This window comes from Ranitomeya variabilis, chromosome 3 (genome assembly GCF_051348905.1).
Source record: "Ranitomeya variabilis isolate aRanVar5 chromosome 3, aRanVar5.hap1, whole genome shotgun sequence".
Taxonomy (NCBI): Eukaryota; Metazoa; Chordata; class Amphibia; order Anura; family Dendrobatidae; genus Ranitomeya; species Ranitomeya variabilis.
In genome coordinates this window covers 308,546,374-308,569,690 of record NC_135234.1, presented here as the reverse complement: position 1 = coordinate 308,569,690, position 23,317 = coordinate 308,546,374, and the positions used below count along the sequence as shown (strand labels likewise).

General features: G+C 40.2%; 1 protein-coding gene across 2 annotated transcripts in view; it reads right to left on the bottom strand.

The window, feature by feature from the left end:
- Positions 1-523: 523 nt before the first annotated feature.
- LOC143815888 (forkhead box protein O6-like) overlaps positions 524-23,317 on the bottom strand; it is a 374,302-nt gene continuing 351,508 nt past the window's right edge. Inside the window, exons 2-3 of one of the 2 annotated variants that reach the window (XR_013223838.1) lie at positions 4,311-6,446; positions 524-4,258 (exon numbers count right to left, since the gene is read on the bottom strand). Coding sequence is in view for 1 of the 2 variants with exons in the window: in XM_077295621.1 (XP_077151736.1) it covers positions 5,073-6,446 (1,374 nt within the window). In the remaining variant the exon portion in view is untranslated. Of the gene's footprint in view, positions 6,447-23,317 lie in introns of both variants that reach the window. The other variant, XM_077295621.1, reaches the window with a different exon arrangement.

Genomic DNA, 23,317 nt, shown 5'->3' with positions numbered 1-23,317 from the left:
CAGTAGCAAATCTTGATGATTAAAGGGACTCTGTCACCTGAATTTGGCAGGCTATGTAAATGCCCTGTGTCCGGTCCGATGGGCGGTGTTTCCTCTTCTTTCATTCACCCCTTCCTTTCCCGCTGTCTGCAATATTTTCTTCAATTTGAGCAGATTTCCTCCGTAGTTCACGCGTGCGCAATGCAATCTTGCCTTGCACACGCGCAGTATGCTTTGCCCAACTGCGGCCTAAGCCGAAAAGCATTACTGCACATGCGCCGCCGCACTATGTGTCGGAACACAGCGGAATACTTCCAGGACATTGTGCGGCGGCGCATGCGCAGTAATGCTTTTCGGCTTTGTCCGCAGTTGGGCAAAGCATACTGCTCGGGCACAAGGCAAGATTGCATTGTGCACACATGAACTACGGAGGAAACCTGCTCAAATTCAAGAAAATATTGCAGACAGCGGAAAAGGAAGGGGTGAATGAAAGAAGAGGAAACACCGCCCATTGGACTGGACACAGGGCATTTACATAGCCCGCCAAATTCAGGTGACAGAGTCCCTTTAAGGTGTATTCAGCATAGTAGAACATTATTCAGACAACCATTAATAACCTAATTGATAGCATGATAAGGTGTGTAAGTGCGGGTATTTCTCCACATAGTGCTCATACTTGATGCTGAAAAAATCAAAACAATTTCAAATTTCCTTTATTATTATTATTTTATATGATTATCATAATTCTATGACTTTTTCTTCTTGGGGCCGCAATTTTTGAATCAGTGTGATGTGTTTGTACCTTCATACATAAATATACTGTATATGTATATATATATGTATATGTATACATATATGCAGTAATGTAAGCTAGTAACGTTGTTTTTAAAGTGCTTGGCATGTATGGCATCTTATTTACATAGCAACAATTTGCCTATATTATGATTGTAAGTTAATGAGAATTAAGGTATTTCCCAAGGAGCATAGATGTGTTTGTGAACTGGAAAGGTTACCGATATCTTTACTTTGCACCAATACTTTTAAAGAATCCTAACAGGATACTATGGCCTTTTATAGGGTATAGTGAAAAAAGCACGGTATACTTTCACTTTGTGAAGCAAATTTGTCACCAGACTTCACAAAATAAGCCATTGACACCAATATGTAGATGGCTCCTCATGTTTTTGTATTCTCTTACAGGTTCAATTTTGGTACAATTTATCAGCACTTTTTAAATATCTCCTATGAAAAATCCTTGGAAAAAGTAACGATGGAGAAATTGATAACTAAAATTACTGATTTCATTTTCCAACATGTGATGAAAAAAGATCATATATAATCAACATGGCTGGTTTTAATTCTGCAAGATTTGATAAATTTCCATATTCTGTACATTTATGGATCTTTATTGGATGAGATTATGTAAAACAGCCATAAGCATTAAATTGTCTGTAGCACCATAACTGAAAACAATGTGCAAATTTATTCAATAAAAATCTAACCGGTTTGTGCTCTATGAGAAATGAAAGTGCCCATTTCAGTGAATGGCCTTGTTTTTGTACAAGGGACTAAAAGGCTGTTAATAAATAGCAATTCTTTACATTAAAGCTTTTCGCTAAAAAGTGGAGTAAATCTTAAAGTGTTGCCATCCTTTTTGCTATCATCAGTTGTCCTTGTATTGAAAAAAAAAAAGGAAAGATTACACCAAGTTGTTTTTACGATGGCTGCAATGTGGTCACATTTTTGGATTTATTTTACAGCTACAATACTCACCAATGAGGTTCTGCTGAACTGAAGTACCTTTGGTCTAAGAGAACTAAGGGAGGCCTGGGTATTAGGGTTGTACTGCGGACGATAAAATGTGAACATATTACTGCCATCTAAAATGGATTTTACTATGGTCAATTTTAATGTTATTTATTAATTAATTATTTAATTAATATGTTGCAAAACAGACCCGCCAATGGAATTTAAAGAGAGCATGTAATCAGGATTTTATAAGCCAAGCTAATGGAATGTATATATAAGTGCTTTCATGCCGAGTAAAACCTCACCTTTGGAGAAATCCATAGATGAAATTGTATGCTAATGAGTTGCCAGTGCAGTTGGGCGGACATTGCACTTTCAGCTCTCCTACCTCTCTCCGTTCCCCACCCACTGCCTGCCTCCTCTCTCTGACAGGTCATTGAACTATGTGTGACCTAGACACAGGAAGCAGACAGCAGGAATAGGGAGAGAGGCAGGAGAACTGCATGTACAATGTCCGCCCCACTGCATTTCTCTAAATCAGTAAAATGGATTTCTACAAGAAAGGTAAGGGAATCAGGATATAATCAGCATAAATGCGTCTTTACATACGGTACATGCCATTTTTGGGGGATGTAAAATCAGGATGACAGTATCTCTTTAATATATCACTACTAAGCATTTGTATTTGTTAATTATTTTAGCTTATTAGGTCAAAGAGTATCTGTTATCAGAATGGATTTCTTACCTGAACTTCTTGCTGTAGTTTTTGGGGGCAGAGATACCCAGATCTCATAAATATCAAGTACTACATGGTAGGAGCTCATCAATGAGATGACTAGCAGAGCTCCAGCAGATAAAACTTGGTTTTATCAAAAGTACAGAAAGAAGCCCAGTATAATGACACATTGAATCAGGATCTCTGTTCCCTGCTTTATGCTGCGTTCATCTCATATGGGTCAGCAAAGTCCTGGTAACACATTCTATTTAACCTACATTTAATACATTTCAACAGCACTTTTAACTGCATTCATTCTGTTATTTTGATTTTTCGTAAAATGACTAGAAAAAATAGCTATGTCATTACAAAATGATCGCCACTTGTGAACATACTGAAATAAGATTTACCACATAAGAATAATTTAATGAATGTAAAAGTCCAACTTATAAATTCTTTCTTCCTTCTGATAACACATCTCTGAAACCAATAATGAAGACTGGCTGTGAGATTTGTAAAATATAAGATTTGTAATAAACCTTAATGATATGTACTTCATAACCCTCTGTCCAAGAATAATGTCCAATGAGTCGTCTTTTGAAGAGTTTTTATGAAGGAATCACTTAATGGCAATAAGTGATGCATTGATCCTACTTTTGTTCTTTAACCTGTGCAATATTAAGGAAATTCTCAAAACGTGACCTGCTGTGATTCCTTGGGGCCCAGAATTGAGAAATGCTGCTCCAAACGTGATATGTTTAAGCTAGTGTTCTAGCAAGTGACACTGAATTTCTTATATGCCCACTGCAGTAATTCATGTAAGAAATATTCTGAGATAGTGGTGTCAACATGAGTAGATGTCATATGATAAAGTAATTCTAAGCTTTTTCCACCAGCCGCAGACCCTGAGCTGTGCTCTTTGGCATATGCCTATCTATACTAATTTCCTATACATGTACCAACTTTTAAAATTTTTGATGACAATCATTTGAATTCATTTGACCACTTGACATAGCTATACCTGTAGATAAAGCACTATTAACAAGAGAGTTGTCGAAGATAATGTGCTGGTAGAAAATTATTTATTTCCTCCTTCTTGAGACTTGAGAATAAGAAATACTAGACAGGATGCAAGAGTAGTATCATACAGAAGATGTAGTCTAATGGTAAGACTGGATTGAACACCTTAAGGGTATGTGCACACGTCCGGATTTCTTGCAGAAATTTCCTGAAGAAAACCGGATATTTTCTGCAAGAAATCCGCATTTTTTTTTGCGTTTTTTTTCCGTTTTTTTTAGCATTCTGCAAGCGTAATTAGCTTGCAGAATGCTAAGTTTTCCAAGCGATCTGTAGCATCGCTTGGAAAACTGACTGACAGGTTGGTCACACTTGTCAAACATAGCGTTTGACAAGTGTGACCATCTTTTTACTATAGATGCAGCCTATGCAGCATCTATAGTAAAAGATAGAATGTTTAAAAATAATTAAAAAAATGGTTATACTCACCTGCAGGCGTCCGTTCCTATAGATGCCGGTGTGGTTCAGGACCTTCCATGACGTCGCGGTCACGTGAGCGGTCACATGACCGGTCTCGACCAATCACAAGACCGTGACGTCATCGCAGGTCCTTCACCGCACACCAGCTATAGAAACCGAAGCGGCAGCATGCAGTGGAGAGGCGGGAAGACATCGAAGGTGAGTATAGGACTATTTTTTATTTTAATTCTTTTTTTTGGACCAATTATATGGTGCCCAGTCCGTGGAGAAGAGTCTCCTCTCCTCCACCCTGGGTACCAACCGCACATAATCTGCTTACTTCCCGCATGGTGTGCACAGCCCCGTGCGGGAAGTAAGCAGATCAATGCACTTCCAGGTGTGCAGAATCCCCTGCAATTCCGCATTTTAATGAACATGTTGCTTTTTTTTCCGCGATGCGATTTTTTCGAGGAAAAAAAAAGGCTACATTTGCACAAAAAATGCGGAATACACTGAAAATAATGGGAGGCATATGTTAGCGTTTTTTTCGCGTTTTTATCACGTTTTTATAGCGAAAAAACGCGAAAAAACGCGAAAAATACTGAACGTGTGCACATAGCCTAAAATGGACCCAGATAATGTTATATCTCACCTTATATGTAATGACATATACAACCCAACGTTATTCAATAATGTTTCTTATTTATACAAAGTAATATATCAGAATCTAAACTCTGCTATGCTGACATTAGAAAATAAATACACTGTCATGAATACACTTAACATAGTGCACAGGAGCTATTATTCCTTTTTTCGGGAAAATAATTTAAAATTGCTCACCCTTTTGAATGGATATTAACTTGTCAAATTCACTCCAGAAAATGGTCAAACATTTAGTTTTGTGCAAGAAATTTTGGAACAAAATGTGATTGGGATATAGACCTTGTTATTGTATGCTATTGAGTGAAACTGTACTTTTATCCCACAACAGCTGTAAAAACCCCATTAGGTATTAATTTGCCATCCAATAGGAGGAATGCTCAATTAAACCATTATATATCAACCAAACATTTACTTGTGTCAGATAAATCTGTCTGATTGCCTTAGAGAAAATGCCTTTATCCTAACATTGCAAACTGGCTTTTAATGCAATTTAGCCTTGTACCCAACTATGATTTGCAGGCTGTGCTGTGGCAGCTATATTGAATCCTCCTTGTGGTGGCAGAGCCGAGTCAAAGTTGAAGTCCATCTCGTCATTGTCCATGAAGTCATTGAGAATTATGGATTCTACATCACATTCTAAAGTACCATTGAACATATCTAAGTCTAAGTCTGTTGGGAATCTGTCCTGATTGTATACTTGGGGATGGTGATGATGATGGTGGTGGTGATGGTATGGGCCTTGGTATGGCCCTTCCAGTAGGCTTCCGTGTCCACCTTGACTATTGAAGTAAGAGTGATGGGGAACAGAAGACAAGCCACAGGATTCAGAATTTATCAGTCCACTTGAACTAGCTAAGGCACTGTTATTAACAGAGCAGTGATGGTTAAGAGTGAGTGGGTGATACAGGTTGTGACTTTTTATTAAATTGGCAGAGTAGAGTACTTGTCCTGAGTCACAATTGTTTAGCATGCCTGTGTTCTGCCTATGGTTACGCTGTGGCCCCAGCATAGAGGGTATACCTGGATCACTCTGCACAACTCCTTCTTTATGTCCATAGGACATGGCAGTGAGAAGATCCTGGAGGGATGAATTCCTAAATGTGCTGCCTGGAGAGAAAGCAGCTTGTTTGTTTTCTTGTATTGTCTGCATGGGTAACCGTCTCATCATTCCCATAGCTGGCTGACTATAAACTGTGCCGCAAAAAGCATTAGAACTGTTGCCTAAAGTGGGACACTTGGATGTGAATGAGAATCCAGGGCTACGTTGTCGTATAGCGGCAGCAGAGTTTACACTATAACCATCCTGGAGCTCATCCAGTAAATGATCTGAAAGACCTTCGCCCATACCTATGGTACTACTTAATTCGGTGAGTCGTGGCATTTCAACTGAACAGCGAGCATTAGGAGATAGGGCACTAGATGGGCTGGGGTACATGAGAGGAGAAGAAGGTGTCACCTCATCATCGTCCAGGTCATCTGGCTCATTTCCCAAAATGGGTGAGAGCCTTCCACTCATACTCCCTGCCACAGGATTGGCTCTGTTGTGAAATTCAGCCCAAACATCAAAGTCATCACTAGTGTGGGAAGATGGACTTTCAGACCACTTTGCTTGTTGAGAAGAAGGACTGCCTTCTACAATTGGCTCTGGTGCACTCTGCACCTGCTGCTGTTTCTTCTTTCCTGCTTTGCCTTTTATCCTTAAAAATTTTCCACTTGTGCTGTCCATAGAGGCTGCCCTCCTCCGTGGAGTTTTTCCTGTCTTTCCCCCTTCTGGGTTTAACATCCACCAAGAACTCTTTCCTGTTCCTTCATTTTGAACACGGATAAAGCGTGTATGTAGGGAGAGATTATGTCTGATGGAATTCTAAAAGGAAAAAAGGAAAAAATGTTTAGAGGAAACGTATACAAACTTATGTTTATTCATTTATCCAATCAATCGCCAGTGACACAAATACATTATATAACCAAAATGGCTGCACTTTTAGAAATCTCTTGAATACTTACACTCTATATTCAACTTATTGTAACATTGTGGTATATAATATACTAGTTAATTAATTTACATACAACTATGGCAATAAAATACATATTTCATTTAAAATTATTTCCCATTAAATAGATTCTTCACTTTTACAAAAATCTGAATAATTCTGCCTGTGATGAGGAAATGACATGACTTGAACGCTGCCAATATTCTTATGTCCTTACCTTTGACCTAAACAGCTGAGCGAGGTCTCCCAGTTTGGCTGCTAAGAATACTATAGTATCAACCAAAGTCTTTATTTTTAAATTTAGGCAAAGGAGCATCTTAAGATAATTTTGACTATAAATCTTTGTAAGACTAAGTTAATGTAAAATCAATAAAAATTACACAAGTAGCCATATGTAAAATTAAACCTTAATAAATGTAATAGCAAATTATAATCAAAGAACAAAATTAAATAATTCGGAAATATGAGTCTAAAACAGTATGAAAATTGTAACATTTCTAAATTTGTTATATATACTTCATGATATGGAGAAGAAGAAAAAAACATTTTCAAAAATGCTTAACAAATATATTTAGCACCAAAACCCGGATTTAAAAATAGTTAATTTCCTGATGATACATCCCCTTTAAATATGATATCAAACAGCTGGATATATGATAGCTTGAACTTGATGAACATGAGTCTTTTAAAATTATTCATCCATCAATGATCTTCAGTAGCAGTGGTACATTTCAATATGTAAGCACGAATTTATAAAAAAAAAATTGCCAGTTTTCTGACTTTAAACATCTTGAAATTTTGCGACTTATGATGTTTTTACACCAGTTCCAGCCAGATCCACGAAAGTGGCCAGAGCTCAGGCACTTGGGGTGAGCTGAAGCCTGTCTGTCAAATTTATAATATGTGCCACAAAGGTGGCATAAATGATACTAGAAATGTACGCCAGCCCCTAAAAGAGTAGCATTTCTGTCGGTGTGCACGCCAGTTGTAAAATATGCCAAAATCCTTGAGAGGTGAGCCTCAAAATTAATTTGGCACATCTTATTCTAGCTCGCCTCTCATTAAGATTGGCATGCAGTCTTAATAAATCTGTGCCATAATGACTTTTATTATCTCTAAAATAAAGTTTTGCAGCAATAAAGAGGTGGTGACCCAGAGATAATTACTTGCTAATTAGCTTTTTTGTTATATTATCAGGATCTGCGTCTTACAGTAGGACATTGTGCATAAGCATAGAATGTGTCTTTTGACTAAATGACATTTGATATGTATAAATTTGAATTTCATGCTCTGGAAACTAACAATATTATTTAAAAGACAAAAATATACCAGTACCTTAACCCCTTAGTGACGGAGCCAATTTGCAGCTTAATGACCAGGCTAATTTTTACAATTCTGACCACTCAATTTATCAGGTTATAACTCTGGAACGCTTTAACGAATCCAGCTGATTCTGAGAATGTTTTTTTCATGACATATTGTACTTCATGGTAGCGGTAAAATTTCTTCTTTACTACTTGCATTTATTTATGAAAAAAATGGAAATATGGTAAAAATTTTTAAAATTTTGCAATTTTCAAACTTTGTATTTTTATGCCCTTAAATCAGAGAGATATGTCACACAAAATAGTTAATAAGTAACATTTCCCACATGTCAACTTTACATTAGCACAATTAATTTTGGAAACTAAGTTTTTTTTGTTATGAAGTTATAAGGGTTAAAAGTTGACCAGCGATTTCTCATTTATACAACAAAATTTACAAAACCAATTTTTAAGGGACCATCTCACATTTAAGGTCACTTTGAGGGGGTGTACAAGAAAGAAACTACCCAAAAGTGACACTGTTCTAAAAACTACACCCCTCAAGGTGCTCAAAAACACATTTAAGAAGTTTATTAACCCTTTACATGCTTCACAGGAACTGAAGCAATGTGGAAGTAAAAACATTTACTTTTTTTTACAAACATTTTATTTCAGAACCAATTTTTTTTATTTTCACAAGTGTTATAAGAAAAAAATAACCACAAACTTTGTTGTGCAATTTTTCCTGAATACGCTGATACCCCATATGTGGGGGTAAACCACTGTTTGGGAGCATGGCAGAGCTTGAAAGAGATGGAGTGCCACTTGACTTTTTCAATGCAGAATTGGCTGGAATGAGATTGGACGCCATGTCGCTTTTGGGGAGCCCCTGATGTGCCTAAACAGTGGAAACCCCCCACAAGTGACACCATTTTGGAAATTAGACCCCTTAAGGAACTTATCTAGATGTGTGGTGAGCACTTTGAACCCCCAAGTGCTTCACAGAAGTTTATAACAGACCCGTAAAAATAAAAAGATGTATTTTTTTCCACAAAAAGGATATTTTTGCCCCAAAATTTTAATTTTCACAAGGGTAACAGGAGAAATTAGATGACAAAAGTTGTGCAATTTGTCCTGAGTACGCCGATACCTCATATGTGGGGGTAAACCACTGTTTGGGCGCATGGCAGAGCTCGGAAGGGAAGGAGCGCCGTTTGACTTTTTTAATGCAGAATTGGCTGGAATTGAGAGAGGACGCCATGTCGCATTTGGAGAGCCCCTAATGTGCCTAAACAGTGGAAACCCCCCAAAAGTGACACCATTTTGGAAACTAGACCCCTAAAGGAACCTATCTAGATGTGTGGTGAGCACTTTGAACCCCAAGTGCTTCACAGAAGTTTATAACGCAGAGCCATGAAAATAAAAAAATCTTTTTATTTTCCTCAAAAATGATTTTTTAGCCCACTTTGTTTTATCTTCACAAGGGTAACAGGAGAGATTGGACCATAAAAGTTGTTGTGCAATTTGTCCTGAGTACGCCGATACCCCATATTTGGGGGCACCACTGTTTGGGCACACATCAAGGCTCGGAAGGGAAGTAGTAACGTTTTAAACTGCAGACTTTGATGGAATGGTCTCCGGGCATCATGTTGCATTTGAAGAGCCCCTGATGAATCTAAACAGTAGAAACCCCAACAAGTGACCCCATTTTAAAAACTAGACCCCCCAAGGAGCTTATCTATATGTGTGGTGAGCACTATAACCCCCAAGTGCTTCACAGAAGTTTATAATGCAGAGTCGTGAAAATAAAAAATAATTTTTTTCCACAAAAATGATCTTTTCACCCTCAAATTTTTACTTTTATAAGAGTGACAGGAGAAATTGGACCTCGAAAGTTGTGCAATTTGTCCTGAGTATGCTGATATCCCATATGTGGGGGGGACTACTGTTTAGGCGCATGGCAGAGCTCGGAAGGGAAGAGGTGCTGTTTTGGAATGCAGACTTTGATAGAATGGTCTGCAGGCGTCATCTTGCGTTTGCAGTGCCCCTGATGTACCTAAACAGTAGAAACCCCCAAGATACCCCATTTTGGAAACTAGATCCCCCAAGGAACTTATCTAGATGTGTGGTGAGCTCTTTGAACCCCCAAGTGCTTCACAAACTTTATAATGCAAAGCTGTGAAAATAAAAAATCATTTTTTTCCACAAAAAATGATATTTAGGCCCCCAATTTTTTATTTTCCAAAGGGTAACAGAAGAAATTGGACCCCAAAAGTTGTTGTCCAAAGTACACTGATGCCCTATATGTGGGAGAAAACTACTGTTTGCGCACACGTCGGGGTCCGGAAGGGAAGTAGTGATGTTTTGGAATGCAGACTTTGATGGAATGGACTGTGGGCATCATGCTGCATTTGCAGAGCTCTTGATGTGCCTAAACAAGAGAAACCCCCCACAAATGACCCCATTTTGGAAACTAGATCCTCCTATGGAGCTTATCTAGATGTGTGCTGTGCACTTTGAACATCCAAGTGCTTCACAGAAGTTTATAACGCAGAGCTGTGAAAATAAAAAAAAATGATTTTTTTAGCCCCCAATTTTTCAATTTTCCCAAGGGTAACAGGAAAAACTGGACCCCAAAAGTTGTTGTACAATTTGTCCTGAGTACCCTAATGCCCCGTATGTGGGTGCATGGCAGAGCTCAGAAGGGAGGGAGCACCATTTGACTTTTTGAACGCAAAATTGGCTGGAATCAATGGTGGCGCCATGTCGCGTTTGGAGACCCCCTGATGTACCTAAACAGTGGAAACCCCCCAGTTCTAGCTCTAACCCTTACAGCAACACACCTAACCCTAATACCAACCCTATCCATAATCCTAATAACAACCCTAACCTCAACACACCCCTAACTCTAATCCCAACCCTAACCATAACCCTAATCACAACCCTAACCCCAACACACCCCTAACTCTAATCCCAACCCTAACCATAACCCTAATCAAAACACTAACCCCAACACACCACTAACCCTAATCCCAACCTTAACCATAACCCTAACAACAAACCTAAGCCTAATCCCAACCCTAATCCCAATATACTCCTAACCCTAATCCCAACCCTAACCATAACCCTAATCCCAAACCTAACCCTAATCCCAAATCTAACCCTAAACCCAACCCTAACCCTAATCCAAAGCCTAATCCCAACCCTAACCCTAATCCCAACTCTAACCCTAACTTTAGCCCCAACCCTAACCCTAACTTTAGCCCTAACCCTAACTTTAGCCCCAACCCTAACCCTAACTTTAGCCCAACTCACTTTAACCCAACTCTAACCCTAATTGGAAAATGGAAATAAATAAATTTTCTTTGTTTTATTATTTTTCCCTAACTAAGGGGGTGATAAAGGGGGTGTTTATTTACCATTTTTTTTTTAATTTTCATCACTGTGATAGGGTCTATCACAGTAACCAAAATTAACCAATAGGTAAAATCTTCCTATTGTTGTCGGGTGCAGGCCGGCAGATCTCGGAGGACGCACTGCGCATGCGCCTGCCATTTTATTCCTGGAAAAAGATGGCGGCACCCATGAGAGGAAGCAGGAGGCCTGAGGAGCACTGGGAGACACTGGTAAGTATCGGGGGCAATCGGGGACCCTATATCTCTATCCTCTGATGTGCAATCACATCGGAAGACAGAGAAATTAAATGGCACAGTGGATTCTTTTTTTTTGCAGTCGCCGGTAAATGGTTAATACCGGCGATCGCAACCCGGAGGTCAGTAAAAACTGACCCGAATCATGTTCTCTGGGGTCTCTGCTACCCCTGGCAGCCAAGACCCTGGAGAAAATCAGACTCTGGGGGGCGCTATACACTTTTTCCACAACGTCGTTAATGAACAGAGCTGTGGTTTAAGTACCCTTAACTACCACTGTTTAAAGGCGTACCTGAAGTTGTTAAGGGGTTAAAGAGACTTTAACAAAATTATGTTTAAAGAGGACCTTTCACTGGATTGTCTAATGCAAAGTGAGTAGATCATCCAATTGGTGCTGCTACAGCAATACTGGAACAGGTTTTCTTTTTCTTCTGTGCTCCTCCATCCCAAAGTTATGCCATCGGTAATAATTAAGCAAATTTTGTTGTAAAACAACTAGGTGTATAACACAGAATATTCTATGTGGGCATTTGCTTTTTCTCCTCTATGATGCTGGCCAATGAAAACATGGCCACCCACACAGAGAAGTTCCATGTTATATGACCAGTTGGGTTGAAGGAGAAATTTACATCCTTATTCCCGAAGGGGGGTATAATTTTGGGATGTAGGGACACAAAATAAAAAAACACTGTTCCGGGATTAGTGGTATTGAACTTATTGGAGGAGGTACTCAGATGAAATAACAAAACCTGCAGACAGAACCTCTTTAAAAAGGACCTTTCAGAGGATTCTTTTAACTAAGTGCAGCATAATATAAGAGCAGAGACCCTAATGTCAGCCTGCTTTCTGAATCTTTCATAAAATAGTGTTTTAATCAGTAGATTATTACTGAGAGAACTAGCAAACGTGTAGTCCTCATTATTTATTAAAAACATTCCATGTTATTAACTATATTCCTCCCCAGTGATTGGCAGTTTTTTGCCTATGCACAGTGTGTGGGTTAGATGGAGCTCATCAGCTCATCATTGAGAGACTGGCAGAATTTATATAAAACAGACTGTCAAAACTATCGCAAGAAGCCTAATAAGTCATAAAGCACTACAATCATATTCTTTGCCCCTATGTTTTGTTCGTCTCAGAGAGAACAGCTAAAACTTTTTGAATGATTTCATTTAAACAATTTAGAAAACAGGTTGCCATGGAGAGAACAATATAGTCTGGACATACTTTTGGGGAAAAAATGATCAATACTAGCATTTAAGCTGCTTATTATTATATAATTAGATTATTGCTTGTTATTATAGGGGTTGTGTAATCTTCTTTCTTAAGGAGCACACTGATACTCGGCCTCAAGGATTCTTGCTTGCAAAGACAGTTTGGACCAACAACTTGGTGATACCGCTCTTCTGAACTGTGCTCTCTGCCATGCTACAGAGACAGCTTTGCCTCTGCAGCATCAGGGATGCACAGAGGAACTAAAGCATATAAACAGCTTCCAAGTACCTTCTTCTTGTGGAGCAATACCAGATCCTAATATTTAGTGGGGCAGTGAACTACAGTCTGAAGACGTTTACGCCTGGTGACAGTCTATCATGTCTGCAAAAAGTATGAAAACTAGACTAAGTACTGAGTACTCACATAGCAATTTGAGCTACTGAAGCCCTTGCTATTAAGCCCATGATGAGGATACCTTATGTGTTAAATGCAATGTGATATCTAGAAGGTTAGCAACTCCTGCAATATGATATGCTCTGAAATAGACATCTTCACACACGTAGCCATGGGTTGTTTCAAAGTTTCCTTTCTTTTGTTCATGCCCTTTCATTTAACAAATAAGTTTGAGTCTTTCTGCCAGGGTTTAGTCACCTATAAGAGAATGACTGCTGTTCTGACAATAACAGAATAGTATCATTCATCATTCACAAAAATGGAAGTTACATTATATTTTGAAGTAACATTCTTTTATAGAAAGAGCATGAATCTCACTAATTTTTTGAGCTGATGTTACGGCTACCAGGAAAGAAATCTTTAGCGAATTCTATTTTAGAATCTTTTAATCCTCAGACGGTCTGCCATAGAAATTCCAAAGAAACTGTTGAAAGTAGAAATTACAACACTGATAGAGATGGAGGAAGACCATAGCAACTAGATAACTTTTACAGGCCTTAGAGTATTTGATCAGTGTTACCTACTATGTTGCATAGTAGATACAATCGCATTTGAATTTCCCTTGAATTAAGAAGATTTCCCTTTCAGGATCCATGCTGACAATTTTAACTCTTGAATGTTGACATGTACTTGAGAGCCATGACACAAAAGATTCACCTTCAGAGGAAGGAGTAATGATTCTTCTAAGGTTTCCTCTTGGGCCAATATGGAAGAACCATGATAACTCTGGCTGGACACTCTTTGATCATTTTAATGTTGCAAGAATCAAAGAAAAAGGAGGGAAGTAATATTCAGTCTGCAGTGTGATTTCTAGAAGTGTGTTCTAAAAGTGTGGATTACATTAGAATTAAAACCTGAAAGATGTATACAGACTGTGCCCTGCTACCTGCCACCATCGCACTCTAACAAGCATCTCTATTCTTCCAACAGGTATGTTCATCCAGCTCTCCTACATGAAGCGCACATAATACATCACCCAGCTTTGCGCATAGACTTTCCCCTGCTCCTAGCATTGTGATGGTATGTTCATCCAGCTCTCCTACATGAAGCGCACATAATACATCACCCAGCTTTGCGCATAGACTTTCCCCTGCTCCTAGCATTGTGATGGTATGTTCATCCAGCTCTCCTACATGAAGCGCACATAATACATCACCCAGCTTTGCGCATAGACTTTCCCCTGCTCCTAGCATTGTGATGGTATGTTCATCCAGCTCTCCTACATGAAGCGCACATAATACATCACCCAGCTTTGCGCATAGACTTTCCCCTGCTCCTAGCATTGTGATGGTATGTTCATCCAGCTCTCCTACATGAAGCGCACATAATACATCACCCAGCTTTGCGCATAGACTTTCCCCTGCTCCTAGCATTGTGATGGTATGTTCATCCAGCTCTCCTACATGAAGCGCACATAATACATCACCCAGCTTTGCGCATAGACTTTCCCCTGCTCCTAGCATTGTGATGGTATGTTCATCCAGCTCTCCTACATGAAGCGCACATAATACATCACCCAGCTTTGCGCATAGACTTTCCCCTGCTCCTAGCATTGTGATGGTATGTTCATCCAGCTCTCCTACATGAAGCGCACATAATACATCACCCAGCTTTGCGCATAGACTTTCCCCTGCTCCTAGCATTGTGATGGTATGTTCATCCAGCTCTCCTACATGAAGCGCACATAATACATCACCCAGCTTTGCGCATAGACTTTCCCCTGCTCCTAGCATTGTGATGGTATGTTCATCCAGCTCTCCTACATGAAGCGCACATAATACATCACCCAGCTTTGCGCATAGACTTTCCCCTGCTCCTAGCATTGTGATGGTATGCCTTTCAGCTAACCCCCAACTTACTGTGTGATATTTATGACCTTGTTTACTTAGTCTTGAATGTATGCATCTGGTCGACCCTTAATTCTCTGACCAAGATGAGCAGAGACCACTCCTCTCTGCTCCACACCTGAACGCACTTAGTTTTCCATATATTGCATAGCACAAGTCTGCTAGACTTCAGTCTGCAGTGTGATTTCTAGAAGTGTGTTCTAAAAGTGTGGATTACATTAGAATTAAAACCTGAATTGAACCTGAAGGTAACTGAAGGTAACTGGCCTGACACTGCAAACAATGTTTCTGTTTGTTGTCACTTTTACCCCTATAATCTTTCACTTTCTGCAACTTCCCCCAATCCCCACACCAAGTAAGGAACTGTTCATCTCCTCTTCAATCCTCCCCATCCATCTCACCTCCTCCTCAGAACTGTTCCTTAACATACAATCCTCTGTCTCAAAGCACAGGCAGCCCCCTCACGCTCTCTCCTGCTCCCACCTGCTAACACTATCTCTGCTCCTTCTCACTGCTGGTGATATCTCTCCAAATCCTGGTCCTCCTCACCATATTCCCACAGTCATTTCTACCTCCCATCCACGCTCCATCACAAACTTCCGTAACCTCTCTAACCTTATACCCATTCGCCCAGCCCCCGCTTCCCCAGTCCCACTAACAGGAGCTCTGTGGAACGCTCGCTCTGTCTGTAACAAGCTTTCCTACATCCATGATCTTTTTGTTACTACCAAACTTTCCTTCCTCGCCATCACCGAAACCTGGCTCACCCCTTCTGACACGGCCTCCCCTGCTGCACTCTCTTACGGTGGCTTCCACCTTTCTCACACACCCCGCCCCAGCAGCAAGCATGGTGGAGGAGTTGGTTTTCTCCTGTCAGATAACTGCTCCTTCACCCCAATCCCACTGCCACCCTCTGTTACCCTCCCTTCCTTTGAGGTGCACTCTGTGCGCATCTACTCCCCCTCCAACCTCCAACTGGCTGTCATTTACCGCCCCCCAGGGCCAGCCACCACCTTCTTTGACCACTTCACCACCTGGCTACTTCATTTCCTTTCTGCGGACATCCCCACTATCATCATGGGCGATTTCAACATACCCATTGACACTTCCCTCTCAGCTGCCACTAAACTTCTATCTCTCTCTTCCTCCTTCGGCCTCACTCAATGGTCTTCTGCAGCCACTCACAAAGATGGTCACACACTGGACCTCATCTTCACCCGCCTCTGCTCCCTATCTAACCTCTCTAACTCGCCTCTTCCTCTCTCTGACCACAACCTTCTCACATTCTCATCTCTCTCCACTCCATGTCTAGAGTCCCCACCCCACAAACTTTCACACCCTCGCAGAAATCTTAAACATCTTGACCTACATTCATTCTCTGAATCCCTCCTCCCTCTCACAGACATAATTTCCATACACAATGCGGATGACGCTGCCGCTCTATATAACACCACAATAGCTGTAGCTTTGGAATCTGCTGCCCCACTTACACATACCAAAGCTCGCAAAATCAACAGACAGCCCTGGCACACCAGCCTGACCAAAGAACTGAGGCGAGCTTCCAGGGCTGCTGAGCGCAGATGGAAAAGATCCCACTCCAACGACCACTTAATCGCATTCAAACAGTCCCTCACTACTTTCAAGACCGCACTCGCCACAGCTAAACAAACCTACTTCTCATCTCTCATATCCTCCCTGTCTCACAACCCTAAACAGTTATTCAACACCTTCAATTCTCTCCTCCGTCCCCCAGCACCTCCTCCCTCCTCACTTATCTCTGCTGAAGACTTTGCCTCATTCTTCAAGCAGAAGATTGATAACATCAGAGACAGTTTTGGTCAACAAGCCCCAGAGCCCTTCCTCCCAACTTCCCTACCCTCCACCTCCAAAACCAACTACTCCACCATTACAGAAGATCAACTCGCCACTCTACTCTCAAGATCGCATCTCACCACCTGTGCACTTGACCCACTCCCAACCCACCTCATCCCAAACCTCACCACAATCTTCATCCCAACCCTAACCCATCTCTTCAACCTATCACTAACAAATGGTGTTTTCCCCTCAAGCTTTAAACATGCCTCCATCACACCTATCCTCAAAAAGCCCTCTCTTGACCCATCCTCTGTATCTAGCTATCGCCCTATATCACTTCTCCCCTATGCCTCAAAACTACTGGAACAACACGTCTACCTTGAACTGTCCTCCCATCTCTCTTCTTGCTCCCTCTTTGACCGCTTACAATCTGGCTTCCGGCCACACCATTCCACTGAAACTGCCCTAACTAAGGTCACCACTGACCTTTTAACCGCCAAGAGCAAGCGACACTACTCTGTTCTCCTCCTCCTCGACCTGTCGGCTGCCTTTGACACAGTGGACCATTCCCTATTATTACAGACCCTCTCATCCCTTGGCATCACAGACTTGGCCCTATCCTGGATCTCATCATACCTAACAGACCGGACATTCAGCGTCTCCCACTCACACACCACCTCCTCACCTCGCCCCCTCTCTGTCGGAGTCCCACAAGGTTCAGTCCTTGGGCCCCTGCTCTTCTCCATTTACACCTTTGGCCTGGGACAGCTCATAGAATCTCATGGCTTTCAGTATCACCTCTATGCTGATGACACACAGATCTACATCTCTGGACCAGATATCACCTCCCTACTAACCAGAATCCCTCAATGTCTGTCCACTATTTCATCCTTCTTCTCCGCTAAATTTCTGAAACTTAACATGGACAAAACAGAATTCATCATCTTTCCCCCATCTCACGTGACCCCCCCAACGAACCTATCCATTACAGTAAATGGCTGCCCACTCTCCCCAGTCCCACAAGCTCGCTGCCTCGGGGTTATCCTTGACGCTGATCTCTCCTTCAAACCACATATCCAAGCCCTTTCCACTTCCTGCCGACTTCAACTCAAAAATATTGCACGAATCCGTTCATTCCTCAACCAAGAATCTGCAAAAACCCTAGTCCATGCCCTCATCATCTCTCGTCTTGACTACTGCAACCTCCTGCTCTGTGGCCTCCCCTCAAACACTCTCGCACCCCTCCAATCTATTCTAAACTCTGCTGCCCGACTAATCCACCTGTCCCCCCGCTATTCTCCGGCCTCTCCCCTCTGTCAATCCCTTCACTGGCTCCCCATTGCCCAGAGACTCCAGTACAAAACCCTAACCATGACGTACAAAGCCATCCACAACCTGTCTCCTCCTTACATCTGTGACCTCATCTCCCGGTACTTTCCTACACGCAACCTCCGATCCTCACAAGATCTCCTTCTCTACTCCCCTCTTATCTCCTCTTCCCACAATCGTATACAAGATTTCTCTCGCGTATCACCCCTACTCTGGAACCCTCTACCACAACACATCAGACTCTCGCCCACCATCGAAACCTTCAAAAAGAATCTGAAGACCCACCTCTTCCGACAAGCCTACAACCTGCAGTAACCACCGATCAACCAACCGCTGCACGATCAGCTCTATCCTCACCTACTGTATTCTCACCCATCCCTTGTAGATTGTGAGCCCTCGCGGGCAGGGTCCTCACTCCTCCTGTACCAGTTATGACTTGTATTGTTCAAGATTATTGTACTTGTTTTTATTATGTATACCCCTCCTCACTTGTAAAGCGCCATGGAATAAATGGCGCTATAACAATAAATAATAATAATAATAATTTATATTCCACAGTTGGAAAAGTACATCCACTCCCGTTGGGTTGTCATTGATATTCATGGAGAAAAAAGTATGTAGTTTAGAATGATAAACCCCACTTTTTGAAAAGAAGATGACATTTCAAGTGTGGCCGAGACTGATAAATCTGACTTTGACTATAGGGACTGAAAAGTCTATGTGCAGTACCTCCTTGATGATGTAGGAAATATACTTTTGTAATATTGTCTGCTAATACTCTCAAGTGTTTGCATTTTAGAAGCTTATGAGAAGAACTTGAGCTCTCTATACCCTTTGACTGGTATTTGTAGTTATGAGAAAATAGGTAGTCAGAGAAGGAAGGAGGAATCGCCTTGTGTGTTTGGAGGGATTGCTGAATCTTTCTTGGAATCCAAATTTTGGAGTACAGCAACCTTTGATCTTGATCCCAAGATGATAAAAAAATTGATATTGAAAGGGTCTGGAGTGAAACTGACTCAATGGTACACAATGGATGCAGTAAGTCTTTAGGGTTAAATTCTCATAGCATCTCTTATGGACCATCAATTCTTCATCTGGAATTTATTTATGTTCTGGAATACCCGATTTCTAAAGGAAAAAAGAAGATTGGATAGAAGAATCTTGAAACACCTTCTATGTCTCTGGAAGACGATCTGATTTCTCTATGTTGACAATCAAGCCAAGATCCTGTGGGAGAGGACAAAAATGTATGATTCTAAAAGGGTCAGATTCTGCAACCAATAGGAAATCTTCTAAGCATGACACTGTGAGGATGTATTTTTCCCTAAATAAAACCATGATTTTTTACATAATTTTTTTGAAGATATGAGTGGCTGACAATATCCCAAATGGCAAACATTGAAATTAAAAATATAATATGACTGAATCTCTGGATATTTCAAAGTGGAAACATTTTTGATTCCATGGATAAATGGAACCGTGGTATTAGTCAAAGTGCACATGAATGCATATTGACTTATTAGTGGAACAGTAGGATACATTCCATTTTGAATCTTTGGTATTTCAACCATCTGTTGAGGTAGTTGAAATGTAATATCGATCTGTATGTTTTATTTGATTTTTTATCACTTTAAACAATTTTAAATAGTGGCCTTTTAATTCTTCTTCTTGTGGAATGATGGCTTCTAATAGGAGACGTTTCTCTACATTGGATCATAAACACTGATGTAGTTCTGGAGACAGTTCCTGGGTGATTTGAAACTGCTCTGTAGGAACTTCTGGGTATTCTATTTTGTATCTGCTTTTTTTAGTGATTTTGGTTCATTTTAAGTGGAACATTATTAATCTTCCTCTTACAGAATTGCAGTCATTGTTTCTCTTGGGGTAGTGATTAAGATTTTTTTTTTTCTTTCACTTTGGAGCAGCTCTTCTTGCAGGACTTCTCTTTACCTTTACATTCTTTCTAATTTGGTGGATGAGGTTTAAGAAAAAAATTACATCTTCTTTGGTTTACCAGCAGGTAAACTTTTCTTCCTATCTGCTGCTTTCTCTCGAATCTAACAAAACAGAAAACCACAGGACAAATGACAGGGAACACACCATGAAAGGTGGCAACGCGGTAACCAACAGGCAAACCACAATATATTAGTAAGTGAGCATCACAGAAAACCTTGTTTGTATGCACCCAAGTAAGGCAAACATGCAGATATATAGATGTGCTTAGATAAGTACTTAATATATAAGGCACCAACAAGGAGTAACTATGTCCATAAAGGACGTGTAGGAATGCTCATAAGTCAAAGTAAAGAAAGGGTTTACCTGCGGGACCGTGATGCCACCCACCCCAACGCCGCATTTCGGCTACGTGCCTTCTTCCGGAAGAAATCTAAGCACATCTATATATTTGCATGTTTGCCTTACTTGGGTGCATACAAACAAGGTTTTCTGTGATGCTCACTTACTAATATATTGTGGTTTGCCTGTTGGTTACCGCGTTGCCACCTTTCATGGTGTGTTCCCTGTCATTTGTCCTGTGGTTTTCTGTTTTGTTATGTTTTATTACATCTTTTTCTTGATATAATAAAGTTTATTACTTCTTTTTAGCAACCGGTTCTTATGGTGCTTTTTTCTCTTCTTTGGTTAATTGTATTCATATGCACTGAACCTTATTATTCATATCCTGGCACCCCTTTCATTTTGGTGTGGGTGTTTGCTTGGTTTTGGATTTATGAATTTCTCTAGAATCTGTCTACTACTAGACCAAATACATAAGATCCTGAAAAGTGTATAGAGCACAGTTTGTTCTTGTAATGAATAGCGCTCAACCAAGTTCTTCAACCACAGTGCTATTTTGGCTGAGTTGGTAAGTACAACATTTCTGGCCACAATTCTAACAGATCTCACAGAGGCATCTGCCATGAAATCCATTGCAAGAAGTTTTCATTGGTAAATAGTTTCTAATTGTTCCGATCACAATAACAAAGATCTGAAAATAGACGTTGCTGAAATGTTTGTAAGGACTGAAGAAGGTTCCCAAACCTTCTTTAAGGCCACATCCACCTTCATTGCCATGGGATCTCTTAACTGTGATGAGTCTTCTAACGGGATCGAGGTCTTGTACACCACCATTTGCTACTGAGTTATCAATTTTTGTGATTAAATCTCAAATCTTTCAGTTCTCTGTATAATAGATAAACTGGTTCCTTGTCCTGCATTTTGCCAATGTTTCAGAACTTCATGCAAATTCGAATTTGCTCACACTTCGTCAAATGTTTCATCTTGAATTGTTCTAGGTTGTTGAACGTCTCTTTTTACAGTGCTTCTTAAAGACTGTAGTGCCATAAAACCAGCACAATAATAAGTAAAAATTACATGAAACATAGTAGTAAAAAATATCTTCAGCATGACCTGTCATTTGCCTGTGCTATATATCAATAGAAATAACACTGGAGGGGCCTTTTAACTTCTCTCCTGGAACTAAAATTTATGCCAGCTCTGGCATAAAGTTCAGCTACAATTTATGCCAGTTTTGTAAGTCAATTGTTCAGTGACTGGCCGTGCCCAATTATTTAGCCCTAAACACGTTTTTTTTAAAGTGACTAGACCAGTGCAGAAATGAAAAAGCTGTACTGTACATTTTTAATGGAAATACCACCCCAAATTTTGAGCATTTAAGTCTATGGCTTTTTGGAGGATATCGGGCTCTGGATTAAAAAAATAAAGATATCCTTGCAGTGTATTCACTCGCTATTGTTTCCAGCTTGTAAGCTAATAACTTTGATAATAATTTCCAATTTCTCATATCATTTTCTCAGTTTTAGATACCTTTGCTCTAGTTCTAACCTCATTCTACAAAACATTTTCTCCATAAACTTTCTTACACACTGTTATTACAATTATTATGCTGCTATTTAACATGTGTGAAAAGACTTTTAAGAAAAGCTTTTATAACCTATAAAAATCAAAGTGAAACTTACTTACAACAAAATAGCATCTGCTACCTATTGACTATTGTTCAGATTGCATACCAGAAAGTGTAGTGTGGTTCGACACAGTAAAATATGAGCAAGAACATTATTAGTATGAACGATGTAGCTAGAGTGAAGTCATAGATGAACATATGCTTGATGATCTGCTAAAAAGTTTTTATCTATCTATTGTAGCAATGCATCCTAATTTATTACTTAGTTATTAGCCTATGACACTAGTCATTTCCATATAATTTTCACTACAAAGTGAATGCTCTACTCAGACCCTCTAAGTTGGTTTTACATCAAAAGAGGAAAGCAATTTTGGAGTAATAGTGCTAACCTCATAGAACACTGCTACAAAATTTCCACTTACCGTAAGCAGTTTGACTTGCGCTTTGAGGTTCAGATGCCTTCAAGTGATTGGGTCTGATCTACAATACTGATCTACAATACTGGCAAATAATCACAACACACAAAAGTTGCAAAGTCCTCACAGATCAAACAGGTTTTTTTTGGTTTTTTAAACCCTTTTAATTTTAAACAGTCTGGTATTATTTTTACATTGACATTGTAACTACTGTTAAATATTTTTATCATAAGTTTCTTGACGAGATTTTTTAACATTTTCAGATTCTGCCATATTCTGTTGATGCCATTTGCATATCACCTTAAATAATTCATTGACTGTGTTATGAGGGTTATGCTAAACATGAAAGTGATTCAATGTAATGTGACTTAGGCTAATTTCACATTTGCGTTTAAATCCGCAGTGTTTAAAACGCATCTGCAAGTGGTTGAAAAAACGCATGTAAACGTGCACAAGCACAGCGTTTTGTAGACACATGCGGTAGCGCATGCGGTTAAAAAAATGCCGCGTTTGTACGCGTTTACATGCGTTTTTTCCTGCGTTTGTGTTATTATATACGCATGCGTTTTGTATTCCTATATTTATCATTAGGGACGCATGCGCTTTTGTTTGTTCGCGTTTTGCCGCATTTGACAACGCAGTGTCTACACATGTTTTCTCTTGTGGAACGCATGCGTTCACGAACGCAAGTGCTTGTGAACGCATGCGTTCACATAGACAGCAATGCGTTTTTTTGCCGCAAACCTTGCGCAATCGACCGCATGCGTTTCCAGGTGGCAAATTGACGCCTCTA